Source organism: Pezoporus wallicus, unplaced genomic scaffold, assembly GCF_028554395.1.
Source record: "Pezoporus wallicus isolate ANWC-B61680 ecotype Strahan unplaced genomic scaffold, APGP_CSIRO_Pwel_v1 contig_6464, whole genome shotgun sequence".
In the NCBI taxonomy this organism is placed as follows: domain Eukaryota; kingdom Metazoa; phylum Chordata; class Aves; order Psittaciformes; family Psittacidae; genus Pezoporus; species Pezoporus wallicus.
Window position 1 is genome coordinate 1 of NW_026642130.1, and position 25,488 is coordinate 25,488.

Consider the following 25,488-nt stretch of genomic DNA (forward strand, 5'->3'; position numbering starts at 1 on the left):
TCCCGCTACCCCATCCCATGCTCTGGATGATGCCCAGGAAGGCGAGCCCAGCACTGTGCAGGGATGCTGAATGGGGCCAGAACCTCAAACTAAGGCTCATTCCATCCCTGACAGTTGAGGGACCTCCTGGCCCTGCTTCTCCCTGGGGAAACGCTTCATCCCTCTCTGACCTTCACACCTCTCCATGCCTGCAGTGCTGACGGGGAGTTCGCTGTGACCCACATGACGAAGGCCCACCTCTTCTCCAGTGGGAAGGTGAAGTGGGTGCCACCCGCCATCTACAAGAGCTCGTGCAGCATCGATGTCACCTACTTCCCCTTTGACCAGCAGAACTGCAAGATGAAGTTTGGCTCATGGACCTATGACAAGGCCAAGATTGATCTGGAGAACATGGACCACCACGTGGACCTCAAGGATTACTGGGAGAGTGGTGAGTGGGCCATCATAAACGCCATCGGCACCTATAACTCCAAGAAGTATGACTGCTGCACCGAGATCTACCCTGACATCACCTTTTGCTTTGTGATCCGTCGCCTCCCGTTATTCTACACCATCAACCTCATCATACCCTGCCTGCTTATCTCATGCCTGACCGTGCTAGTCTTCTACCTGCCCTCCGACTGTGGGGAGAAGATCACTCTCTGCATCTCTGTCCTGCTGTCCCTCACCGTATTCCTGCTGCTCATCACGGAAATCATCCCATCCACCTCACTGGTCATCCCCCTCATCGGAGAGTACCTCCTCTTCACCATGATCTTCGTCACGCTCTCCATCATCATTACCGTGTTTGTCCTCAATGTGCACCACCGCTCCCCCAGCACCCACACGATGCCACGCTGGGTGCGCACCTTCTTTCTGGACTTCATCCCTCGCTGGCTCTTCATAAAGCGTCCCCCAGCGCTGCCTCCACCCGAGGGGCCCGTGGGGCAGTACGACCTCCCTGGGACGAGGCTCAGCACCTCCCGGTGCTGGCTGGAGACCGATGTGGATGACAAGTGGGAAGAAGAGGAGGAGGAAGAGGAGGAGGAAGAGGAAGAGGAGGAGAAGACGTACCCCAGCCGCATATCCCAGGCGGGGTCCCACACCCAGGGCAACCAGTGCTGCTATAGCTGTGGGCAACAAGCTAGGAAGACACCAGGGGGGTTGCCCCCCCGGGTGCCCCCCAAGAGGGAGGAGGAGCAGGAGGGCTCAGACCAGGGGCTGCTGCTGTCCCCCAGCATCCTGAAGGCCCTGGAAGGGGTGCAGTACATCGCGGACCACCTGCGAGCAGAGGATGCTGACTTCTCGGTGAGTGGGTGCCCCGAGGGTTGGAGGGAGAGGGGGGTCCCCTGCCCTGGGTGCTGCCTCTTGCCATGTGTACCTCCATGAAGGGGGGCAGTGCTGGGATTCCAGATTGGTTCCCTGGCTACTGAGGACCCAAAGCCACAGAGAAGATCAACAACCACCTCCTGGGAGATGCCCAGTTGAGGGCTCTCTCCGGCTTCTATCCCTGCTGGATGTGAGGATGTCAGAGGTCCCTATTCTGTCCGTGGTATCCTGACCTTGGGGAGCAGAGATGGCCCAGCCTTCCTGCTGGGACACAGCTCGGAGGCTGTACTCTGCTTGTTCCCAAATGATTTCAGAAAACCCTGGGTGGGATTACCTCTGCCCCAAGCAGAGAGGTCCATCCCCCAGCCCAGATGCTCCAGGGGTTTCCCAAGAGGCACACAGCAGATGTAGAGGAAGCCCAGGGTGTTCTAACCTCAAGGGGTCCTGCATCCTCTGCCTGTGTTCACAGCCCCTCTCTGCTCGGCAGGTGAAGGAGGACTGGAAGTACGTGGCCATGGTGATCGACCGCATCTTCCTCTGGATGTTCATCATTGTCTGCATGCTGGGTACCGTGGGGCTCTTCCTCCCACCCTACCTGGCAGGGATGATCTAGGGCCAGGCCAGGCTGCGGTGGGGATGGCAGAGAGTGGTGCCCACATCCAGCCTGACCCTGGGAGGACACGGTGGCAACCATGGAGGACCCTGAGATAGGAAATGTAGGGTGAAGCAGGGGCTGTGCCCTGGGGATGGTGGGGGATGCCTGCCTGCTATCCTGCCCAGGGCAGTTGCAGCCATTGCAGCGTTGAGGAAGGTGTGGAACAGCTTCCCCATTGCTTGAGTTCAAGCTGGAGGCATCTAAGAGAGTCATCTGCTTCCTCAAGCTGCTCCAAGTCCTACCGAAAACCCAAGAGCTGTGTCTGGTTGTGACTCCAGTGTGCTGGGCAAGAAGAGAGGACCTTACAGCCACTTTAGGACATGTCCTGACTGCAGGGTGTTTACTATGACAGGGTCATGTGGTCATCCATGATGTGGGGCAGGTGGTAACACTTCATGAAGAAGGTCCATGAAGAAGGTCCATGAAGAAGTGGTGTGGTCCTGGGATGGAGGGCCCTGCTTGGACACATGGCATGGGGGTTGCAAAGCACAGCCCAGGCACAGACCCTCTGCAACCTGCCAGCACTAGTGGTTGCTTCCACATTTTCCCACAGATCAGGTCCAAAACCACCTGGCTCCCATGACTGCTGCAATCCAGCTTTTAACCTCTAGCTTCCATATAACCTGAAGGACCCATACTTACCGAGCACCTACTCACTTCTTATATGCCCCAAGAGGCACCAGATTTTCCTGCAATGCTTTCTCCTCCAGGAGACCGAGCCATCAGAGCACCAGATGTGGTCTGCAGGGGTTTGGAAACACTGTGCTCTCAGGAGTGAAATGGGCTGGAATAAATGATGCCACAGAGGGACACCCACATCCTGGGGGTGTTGCAGCCGCTCGTGTGGTCTCCAGTGCTGGCATGCTCCGGTGTACACAACTGGGATGGGATGTGTGAGAGAGCAAGTGCCCAGGCACAGCTGGATGTGTGTGGGTATGTGTGTGCATGTTTTTAACATGGTACATGGGTTGTAGTGCTCTGCAGAGCTCTGCTCTGCTCTGTTGAGATCCCCCCCCCTGCAGTCCAGCATCCAGCTCTGGGGCCCCAACATAAGGACGTGGAGCTGTTGGAGCGAGTCCAGAGAGGACACAGAGATGTTCCGAGGGCTGGAGCACCTCTGCTATGGAGGCAGGCTGAGAGAGCTGGGCTTGTTCAGCCTGGAGATGAGAAGGCTCTGGGGAGACCTTAGAGCAGTTTCCAGTGCCTAAAGGGGCTGACAAGAAAGCTGGAGAGGGGCTTTTGACAAGGGCCTGTAGGGACAGGACAAGGGGGAATGGCTTTAACCTGACAGAGGGGAGATTGAGATGAGCTCTTAGGCAGAAGTTGTTCCCTGTGAGGGTGGTGAGGCCCTGGCCCAGGTTGCCCAGAGAAGCTGTGGCTGCCCCATCCCTGGCAGTGTTCAAGGCCAGGTTGGATGGGGCTTGGAGTAACCTGGTCTAGTGGAAGGTGTCCCTGTCCATGGCAGGGGGTTGGAACTGGATGAGCTTTAAGGTCCCTTCCATCCAAAACCATTTTGTGATGCTGTGATAAGATCATGGTTCAGTTCTCTTCTCTGGGAGCTGGGGGAGTCCACAGCCCTCATACAAATTGTGAGCTCCACAGGAGGGAAATGGGGCTTCAGAGATGATGTGGATGCAGCAGACCCAGGTTCATCCCAGCAGCTCTCCCAGGGATGCCACCACTGGGCAAGCACTTCCCCGTGATGGCAGACAGCTCAGAGCTCCAAGCAGCACAACCCTTACTCTTTCTAAGGAGGTGCTGGTGACCAGGACTTGTCCCACTGTATGGGGGTGACAGGCAAGCACAGGCACAGCATGACTTTGTGCATGGTTTATATCAGCCAGAACGAACAACGCTGTGGGAAGTTGCTGGGGAAAAGCCCGAACCGTATGGTTTCCAACTCAAAGCACAAACCGAATGGAGACTTGGTTTGCCATCGTTGCTTACACAGAGCAGCTTGGAGAAAACTCAGCTGGAAGAGGCACCGCTCTCCTGGTTTGTGCCACCAAAGGCTGTGGTCCATGGGGTCCCATCCCTCCCCATGCTCTGCAGGTTTAGGGCTGGGCGTGCTCCGGCCACAGGCGCTAGAAGCGGCTCCGCTATGGCGCGCGGACCCGCTTCCCATCATTAAATAGACTCTTGTATACAATGTACAAGGAAATGCAAACAGTCCCTCCAGCCACCACTCCGGTGGCCCCTGGGGACTCCCGCGCAGCCCCCCACTCCCAGCAGTGGGGAGCAGGGTCCAGGTCCCCATCACAACGTGCCGCCCGCGGCTGGCCATCCTTGGAGGGGCTGATGGACGGACACACGGACCTGCTGGCAGCCAGGGAGCAGAGCTGCCGAGCCAAAGGGATCTTCAGCCACCCTCAGGGATGGCCAGGTCCCCCCTAGCCCCTTCCATTCACCAGATGCCTCCCTTCTTCAGAAGACTGACAAGACGATGCTAAAGACACGAGCGGCTGCAGGAGGACAGGGACAGGAAGGGCAGGACGGCGAGGCAACGGGAGACACAAAAGCCAGCTCCTTTGCAATGCTCTCCCTCTTCTCCTTCCCCACCCCTTCTGCTTCCCTCCCTCCACCCCTGCTCTCACTCCAAGCACAGCTTCACCAGGTTGGCCTGGACCTTGGCTTGGTCCACAGCATCCAGGAGGTTCTTGGCATCCACAGCCAGGGTGTGGGAGGCCGTCAGCATCTGCCGCTTGCACTCCTCGCTCAGCGAGGTGATGGCGTTCTGCTGTGCCAGGCGCATCTTGTTGATGAGGTCAGCCAAGTCCTTGTTAAGCAGCTTCTGGGTCCCCTCGATCTGATTGTGACACACAGGGGTTACAGACAGGGGTGCCACCAGCACATGACCCCATGCCAGATCCCTTTCCCTCCTCCCTGGACCTACCTCAGTGCGGGAGGCAGCGGGCAGGACAGGCAGGATCTCATCGACGCTGCCAATCAGCTTCCGCAGGGACAGGCCCACGTTCTGCCAAGGACACCAATGGAGAGCAGGATGTATTGATAACTCTCAATATTGACCCAAGGACCCAATGGAGGAGCAGGGCATGTTGGAAACCCTGCCATCATTGACCCAAGGATCCAAAGGAGGAGCTGGGAATATTGGAAATGCTCCCTCCTATATATGCAAGACCCTCCTGATATGGATGCTTGGTGGGAACCACTCAGCAGACTCATTCCCAACTCCCCTGTTCCCCATAGAAGCACTGATGTTGTCCCTGTCCTCCCTACCTTCACCACGAGGATGTACCCCTCTGGGGGCAGGAGGCCGATCTCGTTCTTCAGCTGCAGCACAGCCCGCACCAGGTCCATGACATTGCTGTACACCATGTCATCTGTGCGGTCCAGGTTGGCAGTGGGGGCAGGGTGGATGGACTGCTGTGGAGCAGGGACAAATGGGATCAGATAGACCAAGGGGGCAAGGAGGGAAAGACCAAGACCTATGGGGAGCCCTGGCCAGACTCATCCACCTCCCACCCGTCACCCAGATGCTGCTGGATCTCTGAACCCCATGGGGCCTTGGGTAGTCAGAAAAGTGCCATCCTGCAGATGCAGGGGGATGATGGAGATGCAGGAGGCACAATGAGGCTGTAGAGATGGAGGCGTAGGACTGGGACCATGATGGCCCGATCCAGGGAGGTCTTACCTGTGCCCCGAGTCTTGGAGGCTTCTGGGGGGGCCCTGTGAACTCCGCTATGCCATCAGTAAGGGAAAGGAAGGAGAGTCACTCCAGCTGCACCCAGTGACATGAGGGCATGATGCAAAACCCCTGGGACCTGTGCCACATCCCACACCGCCACGCAGCAGTATATCCTTGACCCATCCTGGTTGTTCCACCTCCCTGCAGGGTCAGACCCTCCCTGGACCCCCATGCCTGGGACAAGCAGAACCCCCTCCCCAGGGCAGGCAAAGCTGCTCTCCATGATCTGGGATTTCTTTCATGGAGGAGCCCAAAGCTGGGAAGGATACAGCCCTGAGGCTCAGTGCAGGGCTCCCCACATGCAGCCCCAAAGCGGGTGCTCCTGGGTGGACAGCCCCACTCCCCATGCATCACTGGGCACTCACTGTAATCCATCTCCTTCTCCGGGAGCAGCTGTGGGGGGAAGAAACAGCAAATAAGAGGCACAAAGTCCTGGCTGGAAGCATCGCCATCCCCTCCCAGGGCTTCTGGTGAGGAGCTCCGCACCACCAGTAACCCCATGGACATTTGCAGATTCATTTTCCCAGTGCAAAGGGAATATATGTAAGTATTTATCCTCCTTCCATGCCAAAGCAAATGAGGATCTCCAGACACCTCTAAAAGAAGGAGCCCCTGCACCCAAATACACCCTTAACCTGGGTTCTCCAGGGATGGCACTACTCACCAGAGGAGCGTTGTTGTTCATAAACACTGTTGGGTCCTGCAAAGGGGGAGAAGCTTTGTGAGAGGTGTGGGAAAAAAGGAAAAACAGAGGAAAAAAGGGATTTTCCTGATTTCTGGGTGACCCACGGAACACATCACAGGAATGCAACTCTGCAGGGTCTGGGAATGCAGGTGGGGAAGGGGGTTTATGCCTATTGCTGGTCCCATCTCCACCCCACCCCATCACTCCTATCTGCTCCCCGCCTGCTCCTGGGGCACCAGAAACTCAGTGTGCTGCTCAAACCCCCTCGAAGCTTAATTCAAGAAGCTGTGTGCAGCTGCTCAGGGCAGAGGGGAGCTGGGCTTTGCTTTATCAACTGCACAAGTCAATTGAATAAAGATTTTCAGCCTCCTTCCAAGCCTGTTTCACCACTAGCTGATGCATTAATCACGTGTTAGCTATCTTCAGTCCTGACTTCAAAAGCATTATGAAATCTCATTAAGACATGATTGAAAGCATTTAAAAGTTGCCCAAGTCTCAAAATATCCACTTTGAAATGAAGCAGCTCTGTGACATCTTTATCAGGGGTGCAAGAGGTTTGGCTGCTGGAGGAGCTGTTCCTCCAAGGAAAACCGGGTTTTCCAGCCATGAAGAGCAACCTCATTGCCTGCAGTGGCTCTTTAACCACCTTCACAACGGTGCAAGACCTGGGAGGCCCCAGCTCGTGGCCACTCACCAGGGACTTCTCCTCCTGCCGCAGCCACTGGTAGTCCTCCACCATCTGCTTCTGCTGCTTGTCCAGGACCTGCCGCATCTTGAGCCTCTCCATCTCCCAGAGCTTCTGCGCCTCCTCCCTGCTGCTGGGACGGAGGAAGTCTTCCTCCTGGTGTGCAGAGACAGTGGTGATGGGGGGGCCTCAAGGAGCCAGAGCCCCCCACCCCTCAGTTTTGGCACAGGAGCCAGAGCCCCAGTCTGCGCATGCAAGCCATGCACCAGAACCCAACAGCCATGAACACCCAATCTGGGGAGCACTTGGGTTTCCAGCAGGGAGAGGAAACTATGAGCTGGCCCCACATTTCCCACCACCGCATCCCAGCCACCCTAGGAGCAGCTCAACATAGAGGCACTCAGCAACGTGGCTGTGTTAGCGTGACAGGCAGAGCATCACAGGATGCACCCCAATACCCAGCTTATTCAGGGATAGAATAGCCAAGCTTGGGCTACAAACCACCAGTGGCATTTCAGGTGACAACACCGAGCATGAGGAGGTGACCCAAAGCCCCAAGGAGTGGCAGCCACCTATCCCTTGCTTGGGTTTGGGGACACAGTGCCAGGCGCTCATCCATTAACATGCCTTCACCGGGATGTGCGTGCAAACATGCAGAGCATGGGGCTGGAGACACCCTGGAGCCCTTCACAGGCTTGATCCCTCCAGCCCACAAACAGCACCCATGGGGTGACAGGATTTGTCCTTCCTACAGCAAGATCAGAAGCAACACAGAGCTTGAAGCGTTGGAGGCAGCAGCACGAAGCAGCGTGTGGTACAGCAAGCATCCCTCCTGCAAGGTCCCCGGTGTGCCTGGGATGAGGCCACCCAGGACCAGGATATCCTCTGGATGCTGCTGGATGGGGGGATCCCTCTCTTACCCTCATGCTGTGGCGCTTCAAGACATTGTGGCGGTTGAGTGGTGGGGTGTGCAGGGAGTTGGCTGGAGACTGGTACTCGATGGGGCTGGTGAGCGTAGGGGAGCTGGCACACAGACCCTCGGGCACCTGCGGGCGGGCAGCGGGGGGTGCAGGCACAAAACAGGGCCACGGAGGGTTAGGTTAGTGCACACAGACAGAGCAGACAATGTGGGGGAGAGCAGCTTTGGCACCAGGAACAGCCTTTGCCCTCATGCCTGTCTGTGCTGCAGGGATCAGGACGGTCCTCCCTGCTCAGCTCTTTCTTGCACTGAGCATGAGCTTGAGGCCTCCTGCACTGCTGCTGGACCCCTACCCAGCCTCAAAAGAGCACCCAGAATAGTTCATAGGATCATGGAATGGTTTGGGTTGGAAGGGACCTTAAAGCTCATCCAGTTCCAACCCCCTTCCATGGGCAGGGACACCTTCCACTAGACCAGGTTGCTCCAAGCCCCATCCAACCTGGCCTTGAACACTGCCAGGGATGGGGCAGCCACAGCTTCTCTGGGCAACCTGTGCCAGGGTCTCAGCACCCTCACAGGGAAGAACTTCTGCCTAATGTCTAACCTATATCTCCCCTCTGTCAGGTTAAAGCCATTCCCCCTTGTCCTGTCCCTACAGGCCCTTGTCAAAAACCCCTCTCCAGCTTTCTTGTCGGCTCCTTTAGGCACTGGAAGCTGCTCTAAGGTCTCCCTGGAGCCTTCTCTTCTCCAGGCTGAACAAGCCCAGCTCTCTCAGCCTGTCTCCATAGCAGAGATGCTCCAGCCCTTGGACCATCTTCACAGCCCTTCTCTGGACTTGTTCTTGAGAGCTTACCCAGATGCTCCAAGGACCAGCAATGGTCCTTGCAGAGGCCAAATTCAGCCCAGGTAGCACTAGAGAGCAGCAAACCTCCTCTCCTGTCAGCACTATGTACAAACTTGCCAATGCCAAGCCTGAAAACCCCCCTTCCCTGGGGTGAGAGCCTCTGCCAGCTCCAAGGGGCGGACAAAACAAAGGTCAGGCAGGGCAGGACAGGGCTGAGCCCCCAGTGGTGCAGTGTCCTACTGGCAACATGGTGGAAGGCACTTGGTGATGGTGCAGAGCACCTTTGATCCCCCAAAGCCATAAGCCCCTGAGGGCTTGGGCTCCAGACAGGGTTTTCTGGTGTTGACCCCTTGTTTATGTTCCTGAGGGATGATTTGGCCATGCCACCTTACCTGGAACTGCAGCTTGGGAGCCAGGAGATTGCTCTGAGGTGGTGGCTTGTACCTGGGTCTGCTGGGCTGCAGGGTGCACAGGAGGCAGAAATGCATGGTGGGTGCGAGCCCAGGGAGGTCCCCCTTCTGCAGCACCCACCAATGGGTTGAGGCATGGAGATGAACCTGCCTGCATGGGCTCTGCCCTCTGCTCACCTTTGGAGGCGGCTCCTGCAAGGATGGCGGCTCCATGATTTTGGGAGGCCGGTGGCGGTTGTTCCTCTCCTGGTCCTTGGCCAGCTCCTTCTCCATCAGGTAAATGTCACTGCACAGGGGGAGATGGAGAGACAGACCCCGGAGGGTGCTTTGCCACATCTCCCATACCCCAGAGACCGAAGATGCTTGAGATGGATGGGCCATGGAAAACACAAGGGAGCAAGGAGGGATGGGAAGAGCAAAGGGAAAGGACTGGGTGGACATAGCTTGGTCCTGGCTGGCCACACCAGCATCACCAGTACCCCTGCAAGACCCTTCCATGGGAAGCAAAGTGTTTCCACTTCAGCCCAGGCACTACCACCCCTCAAGGCAGGTGGGCTCAAATGGTCTGAACAGTTCTTTGAGTTCAGGCTTGTCCAGAAAACACCAGACCCAGAATCTTGCCCAGCATCATTTTCTCCTTCACTCACTTGCCCACCCCTCCATCAAACCATCCCTCCCCCCCCCAGCCCATCATCATCATCAGTCCCCTGCCTTCCCGCTCACCTCAAGCTGCAAACCAAGTCCTTGAACTTGGGCCTTTCACTGGGGTCATAGTCCCAGCAGCGCGTCATGAGTGTGTAGAGGATGGGGGGGCAGAGGTCAGGCTTGGGCAGGCGGTCTCCCCTCTCCAGCACTCCTATCACATCCTTGTTCTCCAGCCAGAAGAAGGGCTGCTTGCCATAGCTGAGGATCTCCCACATGCACACGGCTGTGGGAACAAGAACAACCTCAGACGATGCTGAAACTACCAGTGCCATGCTTGTGGTTTTGGGGACCTGGTGACAGTGTCATGCTTTGCTGTGTGACTCCAGGTCATTTGGCTCCTTGGCCATCCTGATAGGGATGGACAGACACCAGGGGCTGTGGGATGTGCGCATAGGCAGCAGGATGGATTATTTGCAGGGAGCAGAGTTTAACTCAGCCCCACAACATCCTGAATTCACTGGAGGAGGAGGATGTTCCTAGATAGCACCTAGCGATGGTTGAGTGGGAGGAAGCTCTGCCCAAGGAGCCCTTTCTGCAAGGGCAAGGCTGGGCTAACCCCCCTGCTCCAGAGCAGGATTTGTCCCTGTTCAGTGAGACGATGCCACAGGAGGTGGATGAAGCCCAGGACCCCACTCTCTCCATGTCCCACCACGCTCCATCCCTGTCCCAGCCACGCACCAAACATCCAGACGTCACTGGCCGTCGTAAAGCGTCGGAAGTTGATGGACTCGGGGGACATCCACTTGATGGGGAGGCGAGTGACGGACGCTGGAGGGAGAGATAGGACAGTGGCAGTGCTCAGAGCAGGAGGGCACCGTAGGGAAGCCAGGTCTCAGCATAGTCCCTGCCTCAGCTCTTCTGTTGCAGGGAGTCCCATTGTGTGCCGACTCTGCTGTCTGCTCTACCCTCACAGGGTTGGAAGAAGCCCCAACTCCATCACACAGCTCTTACCTTTATAGTACTCCTCATCCTCAATGTACCTGGAGAGCCCAAAGTCTCCCAGCTTCACACATTCTGGGGAGGCCACCAGGACGTTCCTCACAGCAATATCCCTGCAAGGAAAGAGACCCTTGGCTGGGGAGAAGGGATGGAGAAGGACAGCTCACAAAAAGGGTCTGCAGCAAAGGATGCTGCCAGCCTCAGCCTCTGCCTGCTCCTGCTACCCACCTGCATGTCCCCCATGGCCCCTGCCTTCCCTGCTATCGCAGCATCCTGCCCAGCTCCTTTTCCCTCCTGCCCTACCTGTGCACGCAGTTGATGGCCTCCAGGTAGGCCAGAGCTTTGCTGATCTGCAGTGCGTAGAGGATGAGCACGGGCACAGCGAGACAGTGCTTGTTCTGCTCCAGGTACTGCCCCAGCTGCAACAGGACAAGCAACAGGGACTGAGCAGGGGCAGGAAGAGTGGCAGGGGAACAGGATGGGTTCCAGTGTCAGAGCCCCTCTCACCTCTCCATAAGGATAGAGCTCCATGATGATCCAGGTGGGCTCCTCTTCTGCGATGCCAATGAGCTTCACGATATGGGGATGGTCCAGCTTCTTCATCAACACTGTGGAGAGACCACATCAGCCCCCCTGCAATGGGGGGACTCCCCTCTTCAGGAGCCCCAAACTCTGTCCTGGGGTGGAGGGGCAGGTCTCTCCATGAAGCTGGAGACAGAGCAGGAGGAATTCCTAGTAACAGCCTCCCGCTTTCCAGCTTCGGGATCTCCATCCAGCTGATGGATGGATCCAGCTTTTCTTCCTGCCCCTGTAGCTATCCCTCCCATAAACCAGGTATTTTGGACATCAGCCCTGTCACAGGGGCTAGGGCATGGGCCACCTCCCTCCTGCCCTATCCTGCATTGCATCCCCAAGCAGGGACCAGATGATGCCAGGACATGGTTTTGTTTCTAACACCCCTCCACTGCAGCGCTGCAACCACCACACTGGTCCTCTGCCTCACTGTGTGAGCCCTGGTGGGGATCTGAGCAGGCTCTGCCCCCACCGAAAGGCATACCTGCTTCACTCAGGAACTTGTCCTTGTTCTCCGGGCTGCAGTCCTTCTTGCAGGTCTTCACAGCCACGTTAATCCTCTCCCCTTTCTGCAAGGAGAAGGCAGGGTGATGGCTGCGTTACCCCACTCCCCCCAGCCATGGAGGAGGCAGGCAGGGCAGGGAGAGGGAGGACGCTCACCGGGGTGGTGTAGATCCCCTCGTAGACCTCTCCAAAGAAACCTTCTCCAAGGATCCTGCCCAATGTGATGTCCTCCCGGGAGATCCCATAGTGCTGGACTTCATGGACAGGGAAACAGGGCAGAAGCAGCAGTGAAGCTGCCTGTACCCCTGCCCATTCCATGGGCAGAGCCCCCATGCTAAGCAGGAAATGGTGATCACCGGGTACCCATCCTCCCATCACCCCCTCAGCAAGGGTCCACAGATCCTGTCCCATGGCACAAGGGGAGATCCCAGGTCCTTCAGCCCCTCACGGTGGTAGGCCAGGTAGTGCAGGCAAAGGTGGGCAGGGCAGGTGGGGATGGGATGGTTGGGGTAGGCAGGAGGAAGTGGGAGGACTTGGATGAGATGTTGACGAGCTAAAGGGCACCCAGGGGGGTGGCACCTACCTCCAGACCTTGGTCTTGAGGACTCATCAGGGATTTCACAATAAATATCAGAGTCTGGAGCAAGAAGGAGGTTGCAGGCAGGGATTCAGGCAGCTCACCAAGGTTCTTGCATCCCAATGGAGTCCAACCAACCCACAGACACGAGGGCCTTTGGGATGCCAGTCTGGCCCTCCCCTAGGATGCTCAGCTACATCTTGACCTCCCAGGCAGAGGGCTGGGGGTGTCCATCTCCACCAGACCCCCAGATCCCTGGACACTGTTGTCCCACAGACCTGCCGGCATCCCCTGGGCTGGTGGGAAGGGAAGAGCTGAAAACTCACCCATGCTCATGCTGTCTGACAGTGTGGACTGCCTCTCCTCCAGGTGCCTGTGGGGCAGAAGCAGGTCAGGGTGAGGGAGCAGAACAGGGTGCAGGATGAGGTCCCAGCCCTGCTCTGGGGCCAGGCGGTACTCACGGGGCTGGGATCTGCGGCAGGCTGATCCTCTTCTCCCGCTCTGTGGAGAAGACAACAGACAGTCATCTCTCAGCCACCCCATCACAGCCTGAGGGGTGCTGGGCCCCCCTGCAACACCTCAATCACATGTGCAGTGAGTTTGGTGGGTCTCAGCTGGGGTCGCTCCAAAGCCATGGGTGACACTGTGGCCATGGAGAATGCGGACTGGGGACATGAAGAGGGACCCTGCTGGGGTCGGTGTCCCCCAGGGTGCTCACCTCTCCTGGGGAAGATGATGAGGGAGGTTTCCAGGTCCCCTTGCAGCCGGCAGTAGCCATCAATGAGGTCAGCCATGTTCTCCGCCTCAGCCAGAGAAGCTGTCTTGATAGCCAGGGACTGGGGGAGATGGTAGGGATGGGGGACAGGTAAGCCCAGAGCTGGGGCAGGGGGCTGTTGGGATGAGGGACAGCCTCTCCTGAGCCAAAGCTGGAGGCAAGACCTCTCTCTGTGGAAATGGAGGTATCCACCAAGTCCTGCCCTGCCCGCAGGGATGCGACGCCACCCCACGGCACCAGGGGATCCCCCAACCCAGCACCCCCTCAGCTCCCTAGGCACCCTCCCAGTGCCTCCTCACCTGGGGGGTGCCACTGAGCCCCAGCTGCAGCACAGCCCGGCCCTCTTCCACACTGGAGCACTTGATGGACTTGATGTGCTTGAATTCAGCCAAGCACGTGGGCTGGGGAGAGGTGTCAACTTTAACGACCAGTTTAAGAGCGGCCAACCCCGCTCCCCAGCCAGCACACAATGCATGCCCATACCTTGGCCTCTTTGCTCGTCATCTGCCGAATGCCCTTGGGTCCAATGACCAGGTCCACTGTGATGTTCCACCCTTGCTGAGGGTAGAAACAGAGGGAGGATGCAATTTGGGTGGGAAGACACCAAAAGGCAGTTTTCCCCTCAACCTGCTGCAATGTGTGAGACACCCTGGGGGAAAAACAGCTTCCCAGAGGAACTTAGAGGATGGTTTGGAAAGCAGATGGTGGATGGTACAAGGCAGGGAGCCCATTGCAGGTGTTCTTCCTCCTCCTGGCCCCGAAGGGGTTCCCAGCACTCCTGGTTTGACACCTTCTCACCCCAAAGGGGTTCAGCAAACTTCAGGCACTGGCTCATACCCCCCAGGCTTGGACCCTGGCATGTGGAAGGTCCCCAGAGCCCCCACCACATCCCCAGCCCCTCTCAGCTCACAGCATCCTCCAAAGAGAAGCCCCCAGAGCTTTCCCCACAGGGACCCCTCTGAGTTGGGGGTGGCCAAGTTCCCATCCAAGTGTGGGAACCATGGCAGGGGGCAGCCCACAGCAGGGTGGCTTTGTCCACCCATCCTATCCTAACCCATCCCATCGCACCCCATCCCACGGATCCCATCCCACCCGGCAGACTCACAATGAGCTCGCAGCGGTAGCTCTCCTGGTCAATGTTGGCGAAGCTGGCGAGGGTGTGGAGGAACTTGAGGATGCATTCCTCCTCCCGCAGCAGCGCGTACTGCTGGAAGGTCTGCTGGATCATCTTCCGGAACTGCTTGGGCTGCGGGCACAGCGGCCGCTGGGAACACCGGGCACAGGCCGGGCACGCAGCGGGAATGTGGGGTGCAGAGGGTGCACACGGACACAGGCACACACGCACACAGTCATATGCATGCACACATTCACCTGCAGATGTTAACCTGCATCCATGCACATCCACACGTGTGTGCAGGCCAGGCTGCCTCCATGTGTGTGCTCTCCTTTACATGTACACAAGCGTGGGCAGATGAGTGTGTGCATACGGGTGCATCAACACATGTGAGCACATGTGCCTGCATGCATGCAGCATACATATACATGCACATATGCACATGCATGCACATACACCTTCACATGTGTGCAGACATGCCTATACACGTATACACACATGCACACGGGTATGCGTATGCAGATACGTCGTCACATGTGTGAGCACAACCGCACGTATGCACAAGTGCAGGCAGATGCACGCACACGTGCAAATCTGTGCGTGCACTTTGAGGTATGCACATGAGCACTCCCAGCCAGGCCTGTGCACGCTCACCCACCCTGCAGCCATGCACCAGCCTGCACGTACCCACACATGGTCCTCACCTTCAGGTTCTCCTGCATCTGCCTGGGGAAGAAGAGGTCCAGACCCACCTCCTTCCTGAGGATCAGAAACCCCCCATGCACATTAACAGCCCCATGGGATCCCTGCTCTGAGTCTGCAGAGCAGTGGGGGGGGGGGGGGATGCAGCAAGGAAGGTGGGTGCTGAGGGGGAATGGGGTGCTCTGGGGGAGAAATCACCCCCATAGATCAGGGTGAAAGGTTCCCATCTCCCCTTCTGTGCACAGGGCAGATGGCTGTGGGAGGATGAGGAGATGCACAAGGGTGAGGAAAGCCATCTGCAGATCCACATCCCCTCAAGACAGAGTGGGGGACTCAGGGATAAGGGGGTTTCTGCCCAGCAGGACAGGCTGTGCCTACTCACTCCAGGAACTCAAAGTTGGATTTCTTATCCAGAGCATTCTGAGGCATGTCCTTATAAAATCTCCTGTGAGAAGGGAGGGACATGAGAAACCCACCTTGTGCTCGCATCCCTCCATCACATCCCTCTGCCACATCCCTCCACCATGGCAAAGAAAGAGCTGGAAACTTTCTTTCTCCTGCAAAACCCTCCACAGCCCCAATCCTGTGTCCTCCCCAGCCCTCCCACTGCAGGAGATGGGTTAGGACAGAGCGAGGTACGTACCTGAGCTCAAGGCAGCCCAGCTGCAGGGCCATGCCTTCGCTCACCTTGCTGGCGTAATTCTGCATGTACTCGCTCCGGAGCTGCCAAGGAGATGAGGGAGTCAGGAAGTGGAGGGGATGCTCCCAAGGGATGCTGTCAGGGATGCTTACAGGAGATGATGGCAGGGGATGCTCCCAAAGGATGCTCCCAGGGTCCATGCCCTTCTGCATCCCACACTGGGATGCAGTAGGGACAAGAGAGGGGTGAAGGGGTTGGAACTGTCCCTGATGGAGATGTACAGGTCTAGCAAGTGGGATGGGACCACAGGGTGTGGGTGAAGGTAAATGGGCTGTAAGGTTCTTGGGGCTCTTGGGAATCATGTTTTCTGGGTTGGAGAGGAGGAAACACCCTCCTGGAGCTGATGGGTGGCTCAGGGGGGTTGCAGAGCAGACTTGGTCGGGGCTAGGGGACCCCCAGGGCCACCCCTGACCTGCTGGTAGAAGTAGAGCAAGGTGGTCCTGTCCTCTTTGAAGCGTTCTATGAAATCCTCTGGCAGATAGCGGATCTGGAGATCATACCTGGCAACAGAAGAGCCCCCGATGAGGACCAGGCTGGAGGAGCTTTCCCTCTAAGGGGACTTGGGTTTGGGACACAGAGAGGGACAGCACCACCACAGGTCCTACCTCCACTCAGCCTCCAGGTGCAGGCACTCGTACTTCTCCTGCACCTCTCCCACTGTGAGGTCCGGGTGCAGCCAATGGATCTCATCTGACTTCACGTGTTTCAGCCGCAGCCCATAGCACTCGGCCAGCTTGATGTCAGGCCCGATGCGGCCACTCACCAGGATGGACCTGATCACCTCCTGGGGTGGAAAGGAGCAGGGCTGAGACCCAAACATCCCTGGCCAGGCTCCAGAGGAGCTTTGGAAAGCAGGAAAATGAGCAGGAAATACAGTACAACTGCAACAGAAATGTCCCTGGAGTGAAAACACAGCCCTGGGGCACATCCACCTGCCCCAGTGGTATCCATGCAAAGCCTCCAAAGATGCCTCCTGCTTGATCTGCAAGAACCCACAGCCTGAACACAGAATCACAGAATGGTTTGGGTTGGAAGGCACCTTAAAGCTCATCCAGTTCCAATCCTCTGCCATAAGCAGGGACACCTTCCACTAGACCAAGTTGCATCTCCCTTGGTGGACACTGTCCCTGCAGCACCCAAGCACAGAGCCACAGCTGGTCCCCAGTGCCCATACATCTTCCCCCAGCTGGAATGCCACAGCGTTCCAGGTAGGAAGGATGAGGAGGACATTGCTGGCCCAATGCCACCATGACCACGATGGAAAGGCACCAATATCACCTTCATTGTACTCCCAGCCCCATGTCTGCACAAGCAAAGGGCAGATGTTGGGTGCAGAAGTCCCACTGGGATGAGCAGAAGGACCTGGGTTCTGGCTGGCAGGACAACAAGAGCTGCTGCTGGCCACAGAGCTGGGTGCTTTGGACTCCCCATGGCTGCCAGAGAGGGCCAAATTTTCTGTGTCCTCCAGGTTTTGGTGTTTCTCAGCCACAGGGCTCTGGAGGCCACCAACGCCATGGGAAAGGGTGTCTGGAAGGGAGCTATCTCTGATGCCAGGCAGAGAAAACAGCCCCCCATTCCCTGCCCCATCCAACCCCCTGCCCACATACCCGGATCTCCGTTGTCACAGGGCACTTCACCAGCTTGAAGTTCTTGCCCATGTTGAAGCTGTTGCTGTAGAAGCAGACCTTGAGGATGCGCATCTCCTCCTTGTCCATCTCCAACGTCCCCATGCCTATGGTGGCCTCCAGCGTCCCGGCCAGGCTGCGAGAGGAGCTGCTCCGTGGGCGACCCAGTGCCTCGGGGATGGTGGACATCCTCAGCACACCTGGGGTGCTAGGAGCTGAGCATCCCTTCCCTGCGGGAGAGACCGTGGGGAGTCACCTGTGGGGTGGGGAGAAGGAGGGTGGGGTACAGATAGCAGGGACACCCCAGGGAGGGTGGGGAAGGGAAGGGATGGAGAGGTGGAGATGGATGGAGGTGGATAGAGATGGACAGAGAATGTAAAGAAAGAGAGAGCGTGACAGAGGTTGTCCTCCCTTTCACAGCACCTCCTGGCCATGCATGGCCACTGTCACCACCAGGACCCCACGGCCAGCTCATCTGAGCCAAACCTTGTGTCCTTGTCACCTCCAGAGCAACACCTCTGTGTCCCCATCACCAACAAAGCAACACATGTGTGTCCACAGCACTCACCATTTTCTCCCCCCCACATGAAACCTGGGTGAAGGTTTCAGGCTGCAGCTTCCCACCACAGACACCTGCAGCTGCAGTTCAACAATGTGACCCCTCAACCAAGCTGAATTTAGCAGAGAGCTTTGGAAAAAAACAGTAAAAAGCACAATGGGGCAAGCAACCAGTTCCCTTCTCCCCTGCAAGGAGGATACTGATTTATATTGATTTGTTCTTTTATTTTTAGAGGAATAAAACCCTCTGAACCCCAAAAATGTCATTTGAGCCAGAAGGGAAGAGGCTTGAGCTCTCCCTCTGCTGAGAATAACAATTAATGTGGCGTGTTGTTGGAAGATCCAAATGGATCCAAAATTATCCTCTTTGTGTGGCTTTCGGGTTTCAAGCTGGGCAGGGCTGGCACAGAGGAGGGATTGCTCCAGGTGGCTTTCTCCACCTATCTGGACATGCAACTGTCTGAGGCCAGGCAAACTCAGCTCGCATAACCCCCAAAGAGGAAAGGAGCTTGTCTCAGCCCAGCCACTGGCTTCCTGGGAATGCACAGGGCTTTGCAAGGAGTGAAAACCAGCCAGCACAGACAGGTGCATGGGATGGATCCAGGTCTGCAAAGAGCTGCTCCAAAGTCATCTTTATGGAGCATGAAATCAACAAGAAAGGTGGAAGTTCACCCGTTAGGGTGCTCCTCAGCTAGAGCCCCACCTGAGCTCAGGCTTTGGGTTACTGATTAAACAGCTGAGAAGCTGTTTGCAAACAGGAGCATTGCAGCTCTCGTGTGTCACACCAGATCTGCTATACGGAAATGTCTCAGCATGGTACAGGGATTCCTGGCAAGGCTGGAGGCAGTTTAAAGCCATTCCCCCTTGTCCTGTCCCTACAGGCCCTTGTCAAAAGCCCCTCTCCAGCTTTATTGTCAGCCCCTTTAGGCACCAGAAGCTGCTCTAAGGTCTCCCCAGAGCCTTCTTCAGGCTGAACAAGCCCAGCTCTCTCAGCCTGACTCCATAGCAGAGGTGCTCCAGCCCTCAGAGCATCTTTGTGGCTTCCTCTGGACTCGCTCCAACAGCTTCATGTCCTTCTTATGTTGCTGTCCTAGAGCTGGACACAGGCCTGGGGGGTGTCTCACCAGAGCGGAGCAGAGGGGGAGAATCCCCTCCCTCGACCTGCTGGTCATGCTGCTGGTGATGCAGCCCAGGACAATGCTGGTTTCTGGGCTCAAGCGCACACTGCTTGGTCGTGGTGAGCTTCTCATTGACCACCAGTCAAACAGGATCAGAGCATCCTTCACTTCACCCATGATAACACAGCCCAACCTTGCTGCCAGCTGCCTTGGCACTGGACCTCTACAAAACCAAGTGGGAGACGGCAAGAAAAACACACAGCAAGGACCTTCTGGCAGAAACCTTTCCCCAGCCTGGCCACTGAGGTTTTCTCTCCCCATTCCCCCATTTCCCCTTCCTCATTGGATTTGCACCATCATTTGCACAGAGCTTAGCGGCAGCTCCACTGTAATTACAGCCTGGTACAGTCCTGTGCGCTCACGGGATGCTGTGTGCTGCCTCCCGCGAGCTTTGGCTTTTTAAAGCAGCTCTCCTGAGTCACTGCCCTAAAAATAAGCATGGCGTAGCCTGGCACTTTCAGGTCTGTACAAAGGGGTTTGCCAGCAGCGGTGCAACATGTGGATGGTGCAGACTTTGTTTTCCAGGTTTCTCTGAGGGAACAGGGAATGAAGCTCTGCATCTCCATGACTGCGATGGAGCATCACTACGACAGTTAACAGGATGCTGGGATGTTAACCCTGGACCTGAGCAAGACTCAGGCCAGCAGCGAGTCCAGCCACACCAATGGTCACACGCAAGTGAGTGAATATGCATCTCACACTGGTCTGGGCCTTTGTTTCACAGCAGTGTTTCAGCCTGCACAGTCAGGACTGTGCAGCAACCCACATCCTTTGCAGAACATCTTGATGATCAGCTCTCTGCTGATGCTCTTTTTAGCTAAGACCAGTTCTCATGCAGGCTCCAAAGGCTGGCTGAAGTGAGGACGACCACAGCACCCCCTCTCTCCATCCCGTCATCAGCCATGACGGTGGGGTGAAGGTGAAGATGAGGCCAACACTGCAATCAATATCATGGATGCTCCATCCCTGAGTGACACCAACTCATGGACTGCATCCACATTACGGCTGTCCAGCACTGCAGTGTGCTAGACAAGTGTTTCCAGTTCAACCAGGCTCAACCAGCAACAGGGTCAAGCAAAGCCAGCAACTCCCTCATCCCAGCTCAGCAGCACACACGGAAACGCCTCCCTTCAGGCTTTTCTGCATCTCTCGCTGCTCTGCAGCAGATGCAGAACCTAAAGAACTTCTCCTGCAGAAATATCTAAAGTAAAGGTATTTCCACTAAATAGCTCAAAAATGAACCCTACATCCTCTGGGTTTCAGAGGGGCCATCCTGGGGTTGGTGAAGTGGGATGACGGCCCAAGCCAGCCCCGGGGAGGGGGAACCCAGGTCTCAGCAGAGGGGGGCAGTGGCTGCCTTCACAAGTGTGCTGGAATTTCTCAGGGCACACAGACCAAAAATATTTTGTTTTGTCTCTTTTTTCTCACTTTCTACTTTCTTCCTCCAGCCCCATTCCCACAGTGCGTCCCTGCACACTCTCGGTGAGCCCATGGGGCCAGGGCAAGGGATGGATGTCCCCTCTGTGTCCCTACCCTGATGAGAGGAATGCAGGGAGCATCCTGCAGGAAGCATCCCTGACCATCACAGTCAGACAGGGCTGGAGGCAGCTGGCATAAGCAAGGGCAGGTCCTGTGTCTCAATGTCCCCTCAAGGCCAGCATGGACAATGGGGGATGGCTCCATCCCTCCAGCAGAGCACCCCCCAGCCTTGTAGTCCCTCCATGTGCCAAATGCCCATTCCAAATAAAGCCAGGAATGCAGTAAAGGCAGCGCCTGCACCCTGCCTGCACCGTCGTTGCACAACGCCTGGGGGCATATCGCTGTGCCGTCTGGCTGGGGGGGACGTGTCCCATATGGACCCAGCCATACTCTACCTCTCAGTTTTGGGGCTGGAGAAGGGGCCATGGCCACAACCTGAGCCCCTTGAACCTCCACCCTCTGCCCACTCAACTCCCCTCTGGCATGGGGCTGCTTCCCACGGGACCCTGTCTCTGTCCCCAGCAGGCACGCTGGGGATCCATGTTGGATGCGTGACACAGTACCAGCCCAGACACTTCCTACTGCGGCTGATAAGTGTGCGCAGAGGCATTTGCATAGCACCCAGCAGGCCGGGACCCCAGGCTGGGTGGTCCCAGCAGGGCGCTGGATGAAGGCAGCAGGCGGCGCTGGCATCTCACATCCCCTTGTTCTGCAAAGCCAAGAGCCTGGGTCCCACCAAGCAAAACACAACCCCAAAGCGGCTGTGCCGAGGGGAATCCAACCCAAGGACATGCAGGGAGCAGGGGATGGGGTGACCTGAAACTTACCCTGACCACCAAGGGGGGTCTCAGCTGCCAGATCAGCCCATGGGGTCCATCACCTCTCATACCAGGACCTGGCACATCCCACCCCAAACCGTGCTGCCCCTTCTTTTGCAGCCACCAAGATGAATCCAGGCTCCATGCAAGGAAAACACACCCCCAGGAGCCACCTTGTCATGGGGACTCCAGCCCAGAATGAGTCACCCCAGGAAGCAGCATTCCTCAATAGCAGGCGACAGGTAAGGCAGGGCACTGCAGGCAGGTATTTAAATGACTCATTACTTTATTGCTCAGGTTCCCAGAGTAACAGAAACGCTCTCACCATGTTTGGCACCTACAGCACCATCCTCCAGCCCTGCTTCAGCACTGAAACCAGGGAGTTTCCACCATGTTACTAGGAGCAGGAATGGATTCTCTCCAAGAGATCGCTGCAGTGGTCCACCATGCTCACAGACTTGTGTCTCATTCCCCATTATTTACCCCAAACCTGCCGTGCCCAGGTCCCATCCATCATTTCAGCCCTGTCCCCAGCGGGCAGGGGGAGCAGGTTTTTCCCTCCCTGCTGCAGACCCTGGATTACAACACAGAAATGCAGCATGTGGCCTCAGGGTGCTGCTGGGACCTCTGCAGCGGCTGGGAGCTGAGCTTGAGCCAGACATGAAACTGCCATGGGTGTAATGACACTGCCCTGCTTGCCATGCCACAGCCTGCTCGACCTCAGCCCCACTCCCTTGCACATCCCGTCCCTGTCCTCCCCCAGTACTGGCACTTGGAGCATCTGTCCCCAACATAAGAAGGACATGGAGCTGTTGGAGTGAGTCCAGAGGAGGCCACAAAGATGCCCTGAGGGCTGGAGCACCTCTGCTATGGAGACAGGCTGAGAGAACTGGGCTTGTTCAGCCTGGAGAAGAGAAGGCTCCACAGAGACCTTAGAGCAGCTTTCAGTGCCTAAAGGGGCTGACAAGAAAGCTGGAGAGGGGCTTTTGACAAGGGTCTGTAGGGACAGGACAAGGGGGAATGGCTTTAACCTGACAGAGGGGAGACTGAGATGAGATCGGAGGCAGAAGTTCTTCCCTGTGAGGGTGGTGAGGCCCTGGCCCAGGTTGCCCAGAGAAGCTGTGGCTGCCCCATCCCTGGCAGTGTTCAAGGCCAGGTTGGACGGGGCTTGGAACAACCTGGTCTAGTGGAAAGTGTCCCTGCCTGTGGCAGGGGGCTGGGACTGGATGAGCTTTGAGGTCCCTACCAATTTAAACCATTCTGTGATTCTGCCATTCTGTGACTTCAGGGGATGTGAGGATGGCAGCAGGGCGCGGGGCCCAGCAGTGGGAGCTGGCTGGGGGGCACAGGGACAGTCCCACTGCCCCAGATCCCAGCCCTGAGCAGGCAGCACTGGGGCTGGCTGGGGAACGAGGGCTCCTCACGTGATGTGTGTTTGCAAAGCAAAGGAAGTGACACAGGCTCCGGATGGAGCTGCCTCATGGGGGGTTGGAGCAGGTACAGAGGTGCTGTGCCCTCTGCCAAGGGACCCCAAAACATCTCACCCCCTTAGCAGCATCTCCTGACAAGGGCCAAAAACACCCCCAGTGGACAACAAGCACCCCAGCCCTCCTCAGGTCCCATCACATTTCTGCCCATCGGGCATCCATATTGCTACAACAGGGGGGTTACCCCCTCAGACAGGCACCCCCCTTTTCAGGCTGGAAAACCTCCGTGTGGTTGGGTTTGGGTGCAAGGCTGGACATGGACTCACATCCCATTGGCCCCCCCATATCGCATCTCCCAACACTGCAACAGCGACCTGCACCCCAACAGCCAGTGAGACGATCCCGGGAATTCGAAGTAACACCCGGAGAGCTGCCGTCAAAGCCCACGCACACAGCTCAGAGGGAGGGGGTGACTCAGGCACGGGGGAAAGATCTCCATGTTCCCAGCACAGAGCAGCACTGTTTATCTGGAGCCGGGGATGGGACGAGGCAGGCCCATCTGGGGAGGAACGGCTCACCAGGAGATGGGGACAGCATGCTGCTGGCAAAGCCAGTCCCGGAGGCGCTGGGATGCTGGTGCAAGGCTTCCCATCAGGGTGCACCGGCACTCCCAGCCCCACATATTTTGGACATGGATAACACAGTGCCTGGTCCTGAAGGCAAAATATCCCCCTGAACTCCTGCTAACTGCTCCCAGCCACCTGCTCCCCGGTCAACAGACCCCAGCAGCCACCCCACAGCCTTTGATGTGCCCCATGGCTGCAGTGTGGGGAACAGAATCCTTCCACCATCACCCCCCCAACCCTCCCCCCCCTCCCGGTTTCAGATGCAAGAAGGTTTGCTACGATGGTCCCTTCTGGTCTGCACCCCGATGGAGATGTGCCAGAACTGCCTGCTTATCTGAGCTGCTCCAACTGGGAGCAGTGCAAAAAGACGCAATCCCCCAAGTAGCCCCAGGCTTTGCAAGAAGAGGGTTTCACCCTAAGTCCCTCATCTGTAATGCCGCAAGAGACACAACTCACAACTGAGCCAGCAAACTGTGTTTTACATTCCCCTGCCCACCGCCTGTAGCTGCCAGACACAAAACTGACCACAGACCAGCTCTGAGATCTGGATTCCTGCCTGTCTTAGGAAGGGACCAAAGTCCCACAGAGGTGCTACAATCCCGTATCACAGGGCTCATCCTGAGGTTCCCATTCATTCTTACAAGTAATAATGTATTTACCACTTGGTGCTTGGGTTTTTCCATGTACATCCACCACCAGAAATGGATCCAACCCTACCCCAGCCAAGAGCAATGCAACTGAAGCATAAAGAAAAAGGGTCAAATGTGCCAACAGCTCCCCACATCAGGCCTGGGAGTCTCTGAAAGCACTTGAGGGTAGCTTTAGGGGGGATGCTAGAGATGCTTCTAGCACTGGGATGATGTAGGAGGATGGATGGGGCTGAGGCAGCATCCCCAGGGCATGGAGCTGGTGTGGGCTCAGGGCTCAACCTTCCCCACCAAGCCAAACCACTCAAACTCACACAACACTGTCAGGCTAAAAACAACCCATGAACAGCACCCAAAGTTTCCCTTTGGGGAAGGGAAACAGCTTCCTGGGAACAGGGTGAGTGTATTTCCCGGTAACCTTTCTGTAGGAGAAGGAAGCAGAGCAGGCGAGAGCTTGCAGCATCATTTCTGGCCTGGCGGGAAGCGTGCTGGTGGGTCCTGGTCGCTAAGCATCCCAGTCGCCAAGCAACCCATGGGAATGGCAGGAGTTGCTGTTCCTGCTTCCCTTTGTGAAGGAGGAGGAAAAGGAAAACAGAGGGTCTGGGGCAAAACTGCCCGATGAGTGAGGCTGGGATGGAGCTGGCATCAGGATGTGCAGTGGCATGTGGTGCCCATTGGGATCCCTCTGCAGGCAGGGGACTGCTCCTGGCTACTTACACTAATTCCACTTCAATTCACCTCAGCTTCATGAAGCAAACTCATCTCCCCTGAAACTCTGGGCTAGGTTGTGGCTTTTTCCAGCAGTAATTTCCAGGGAGGGTGCCAAACTGCAGTGCTTTCCCTGCACCAACTGGGAATTTCAAGCTCCAGCCACTTCTCCACAGCCTGGAAAAGCCCTTGTCTGGGCTCACACCACACCGTGATGACTTCTGTGGGTGAGACACAACCAAGCATCAGCTTGGAAGTCACCCCTGAGCCCTACTTTGAAATTCAATTCCCTTTCCAAACTGCCAAGCTCCACTATTATACTTGGTAGGCAGCTCTGGTGCCACCCATCACAGAATGTTTTGGGCTGGAAGGGAGCTTAAAGCTCATCCAGTTCCAACCCCCTGCCACAGGCAGGGACACCTTCCACTAGACCAGGTTGCTCCAAGCCCCATCCAGCCTGGCCTTGAACACTGCCAGGGATGGGGCATTTTATGTTCTTGCTTGTCAGTCATTCCTAGCACTGCTGCACCGCCTCACACGAGCCTCCACTACCAAACTGGAACTTTTTTACCCTTTGCAAAGTTTTCAGCCTTTCTCTCATAAAGACAAACCTTTTAAGTA

The 25,488-nt window shown here is 56.8% G+C and overlaps 2 protein-coding genes across 8 annotated transcripts in view; one reads left to right on the top strand and one right to left on the bottom strand.

Moving 5' to 3' along the window:
* Positions 1-198: 198 nt before the first annotated feature.
* On the top strand, positions 199-1,990 carry CHRNA2 (cholinergic receptor nicotinic alpha 2 subunit). Its single transcript, XM_057427572.1, has 2 exons — positions 199-1,287; positions 1,796-1,990. The coding sequence occupies exons 1-2, from the start codon at positions 223-225 to the stop codon at positions 1,919-1,921; spliced, it is 1,191 nt and encodes a 396-aa protein (XP_057283555.1). The 5' UTR covers positions 199-222; the 3' UTR covers positions 1,922-1,990.
* A 1,788-nt stretch (positions 1,991-3,778) lies between these two features.
* Positions 3,779-25,488, bottom strand: part of PTK2B (protein tyrosine kinase 2 beta) — a 28,623-nt gene continuing 6,913 nt past the window's right edge. For 3 of the 7 annotated variants that reach the window (XM_057427569.1, XM_057427565.1, XM_057427567.1), the window contains exons 2-31: positions 17,409-17,656; positions 16,407-16,585; positions 16,214-16,301; positions 15,745-15,824; positions 15,484-15,546; positions 15,104-15,158; positions 14,391-14,531; positions 13,769-13,843; positions 13,585-13,686; positions 13,229-13,346; positions 12,972-13,011; positions 12,837-12,883; positions 12,517-12,570; positions 12,090-12,187; positions 11,914-11,998; positions 11,364-11,464; positions 11,160-11,275; positions 10,869-10,969; positions 10,596-10,685; positions 9,936-10,140; positions 9,390-9,498; positions 9,195-9,260; positions 7,960-8,085; positions 7,049-7,195; positions 6,334-6,369; positions 6,035-6,062; positions 5,616-5,671; positions 5,201-5,347; positions 4,857-4,937; positions 3,779-4,769 (exon numbers count right to left, since the gene is read on the bottom strand). In XM_057427569.1, the coding sequence (XP_057283552.1) occupies positions 4,554-4,769; positions 4,857-4,937; positions 5,201-5,347; positions 5,616-5,671; positions 6,035-6,062; positions 6,334-6,369; positions 7,049-7,195; positions 7,960-8,085; positions 9,195-9,260; positions 9,390-9,498; positions 9,936-10,140; positions 10,596-10,685; positions 10,869-10,969; positions 11,160-11,275; positions 11,364-11,464; positions 11,914-11,998; positions 12,090-12,187; positions 12,517-12,570; positions 12,837-12,883; positions 12,972-13,011; positions 13,229-13,346; positions 13,585-13,686; positions 13,769-13,843; positions 14,391-14,531; positions 15,104-15,158; positions 15,484-15,546; positions 15,745-15,824; positions 16,214-16,301; positions 16,407-16,585; positions 17,409-17,615 (3,057 nt within the window). In that variant the 5' untranslated portion in view covers positions 17,616-17,656 and the 3' untranslated portion in view covers positions 3,779-4,553. Of the gene's footprint in view, positions 4,770-4,856; positions 4,938-5,200; positions 5,348-5,615; positions 5,672-6,034; positions 6,063-6,333; positions 6,370-7,048; positions 7,196-7,959; positions 8,086-9,194; positions 9,261-9,389; positions 9,499-9,935; positions 10,141-10,595; positions 10,686-10,868; positions 10,970-11,159; positions 11,276-11,363; positions 11,465-11,913; positions 11,999-12,089; positions 12,188-12,516; positions 12,571-12,836; positions 12,884-12,971; positions 13,012-13,228; positions 13,347-13,584; positions 13,687-13,768; positions 13,844-14,390; positions 14,532-15,103; positions 15,159-15,483; positions 15,547-15,744; positions 15,825-16,213; positions 16,302-16,406; positions 16,586-17,408; positions 17,657-21,468; positions 21,586-25,488 lie in introns of those variants that run through there. The other 4 variants (XM_057427568.1, XM_057427566.1, XM_057427571.1 and 1 more) reach the window with 4 other exon arrangements.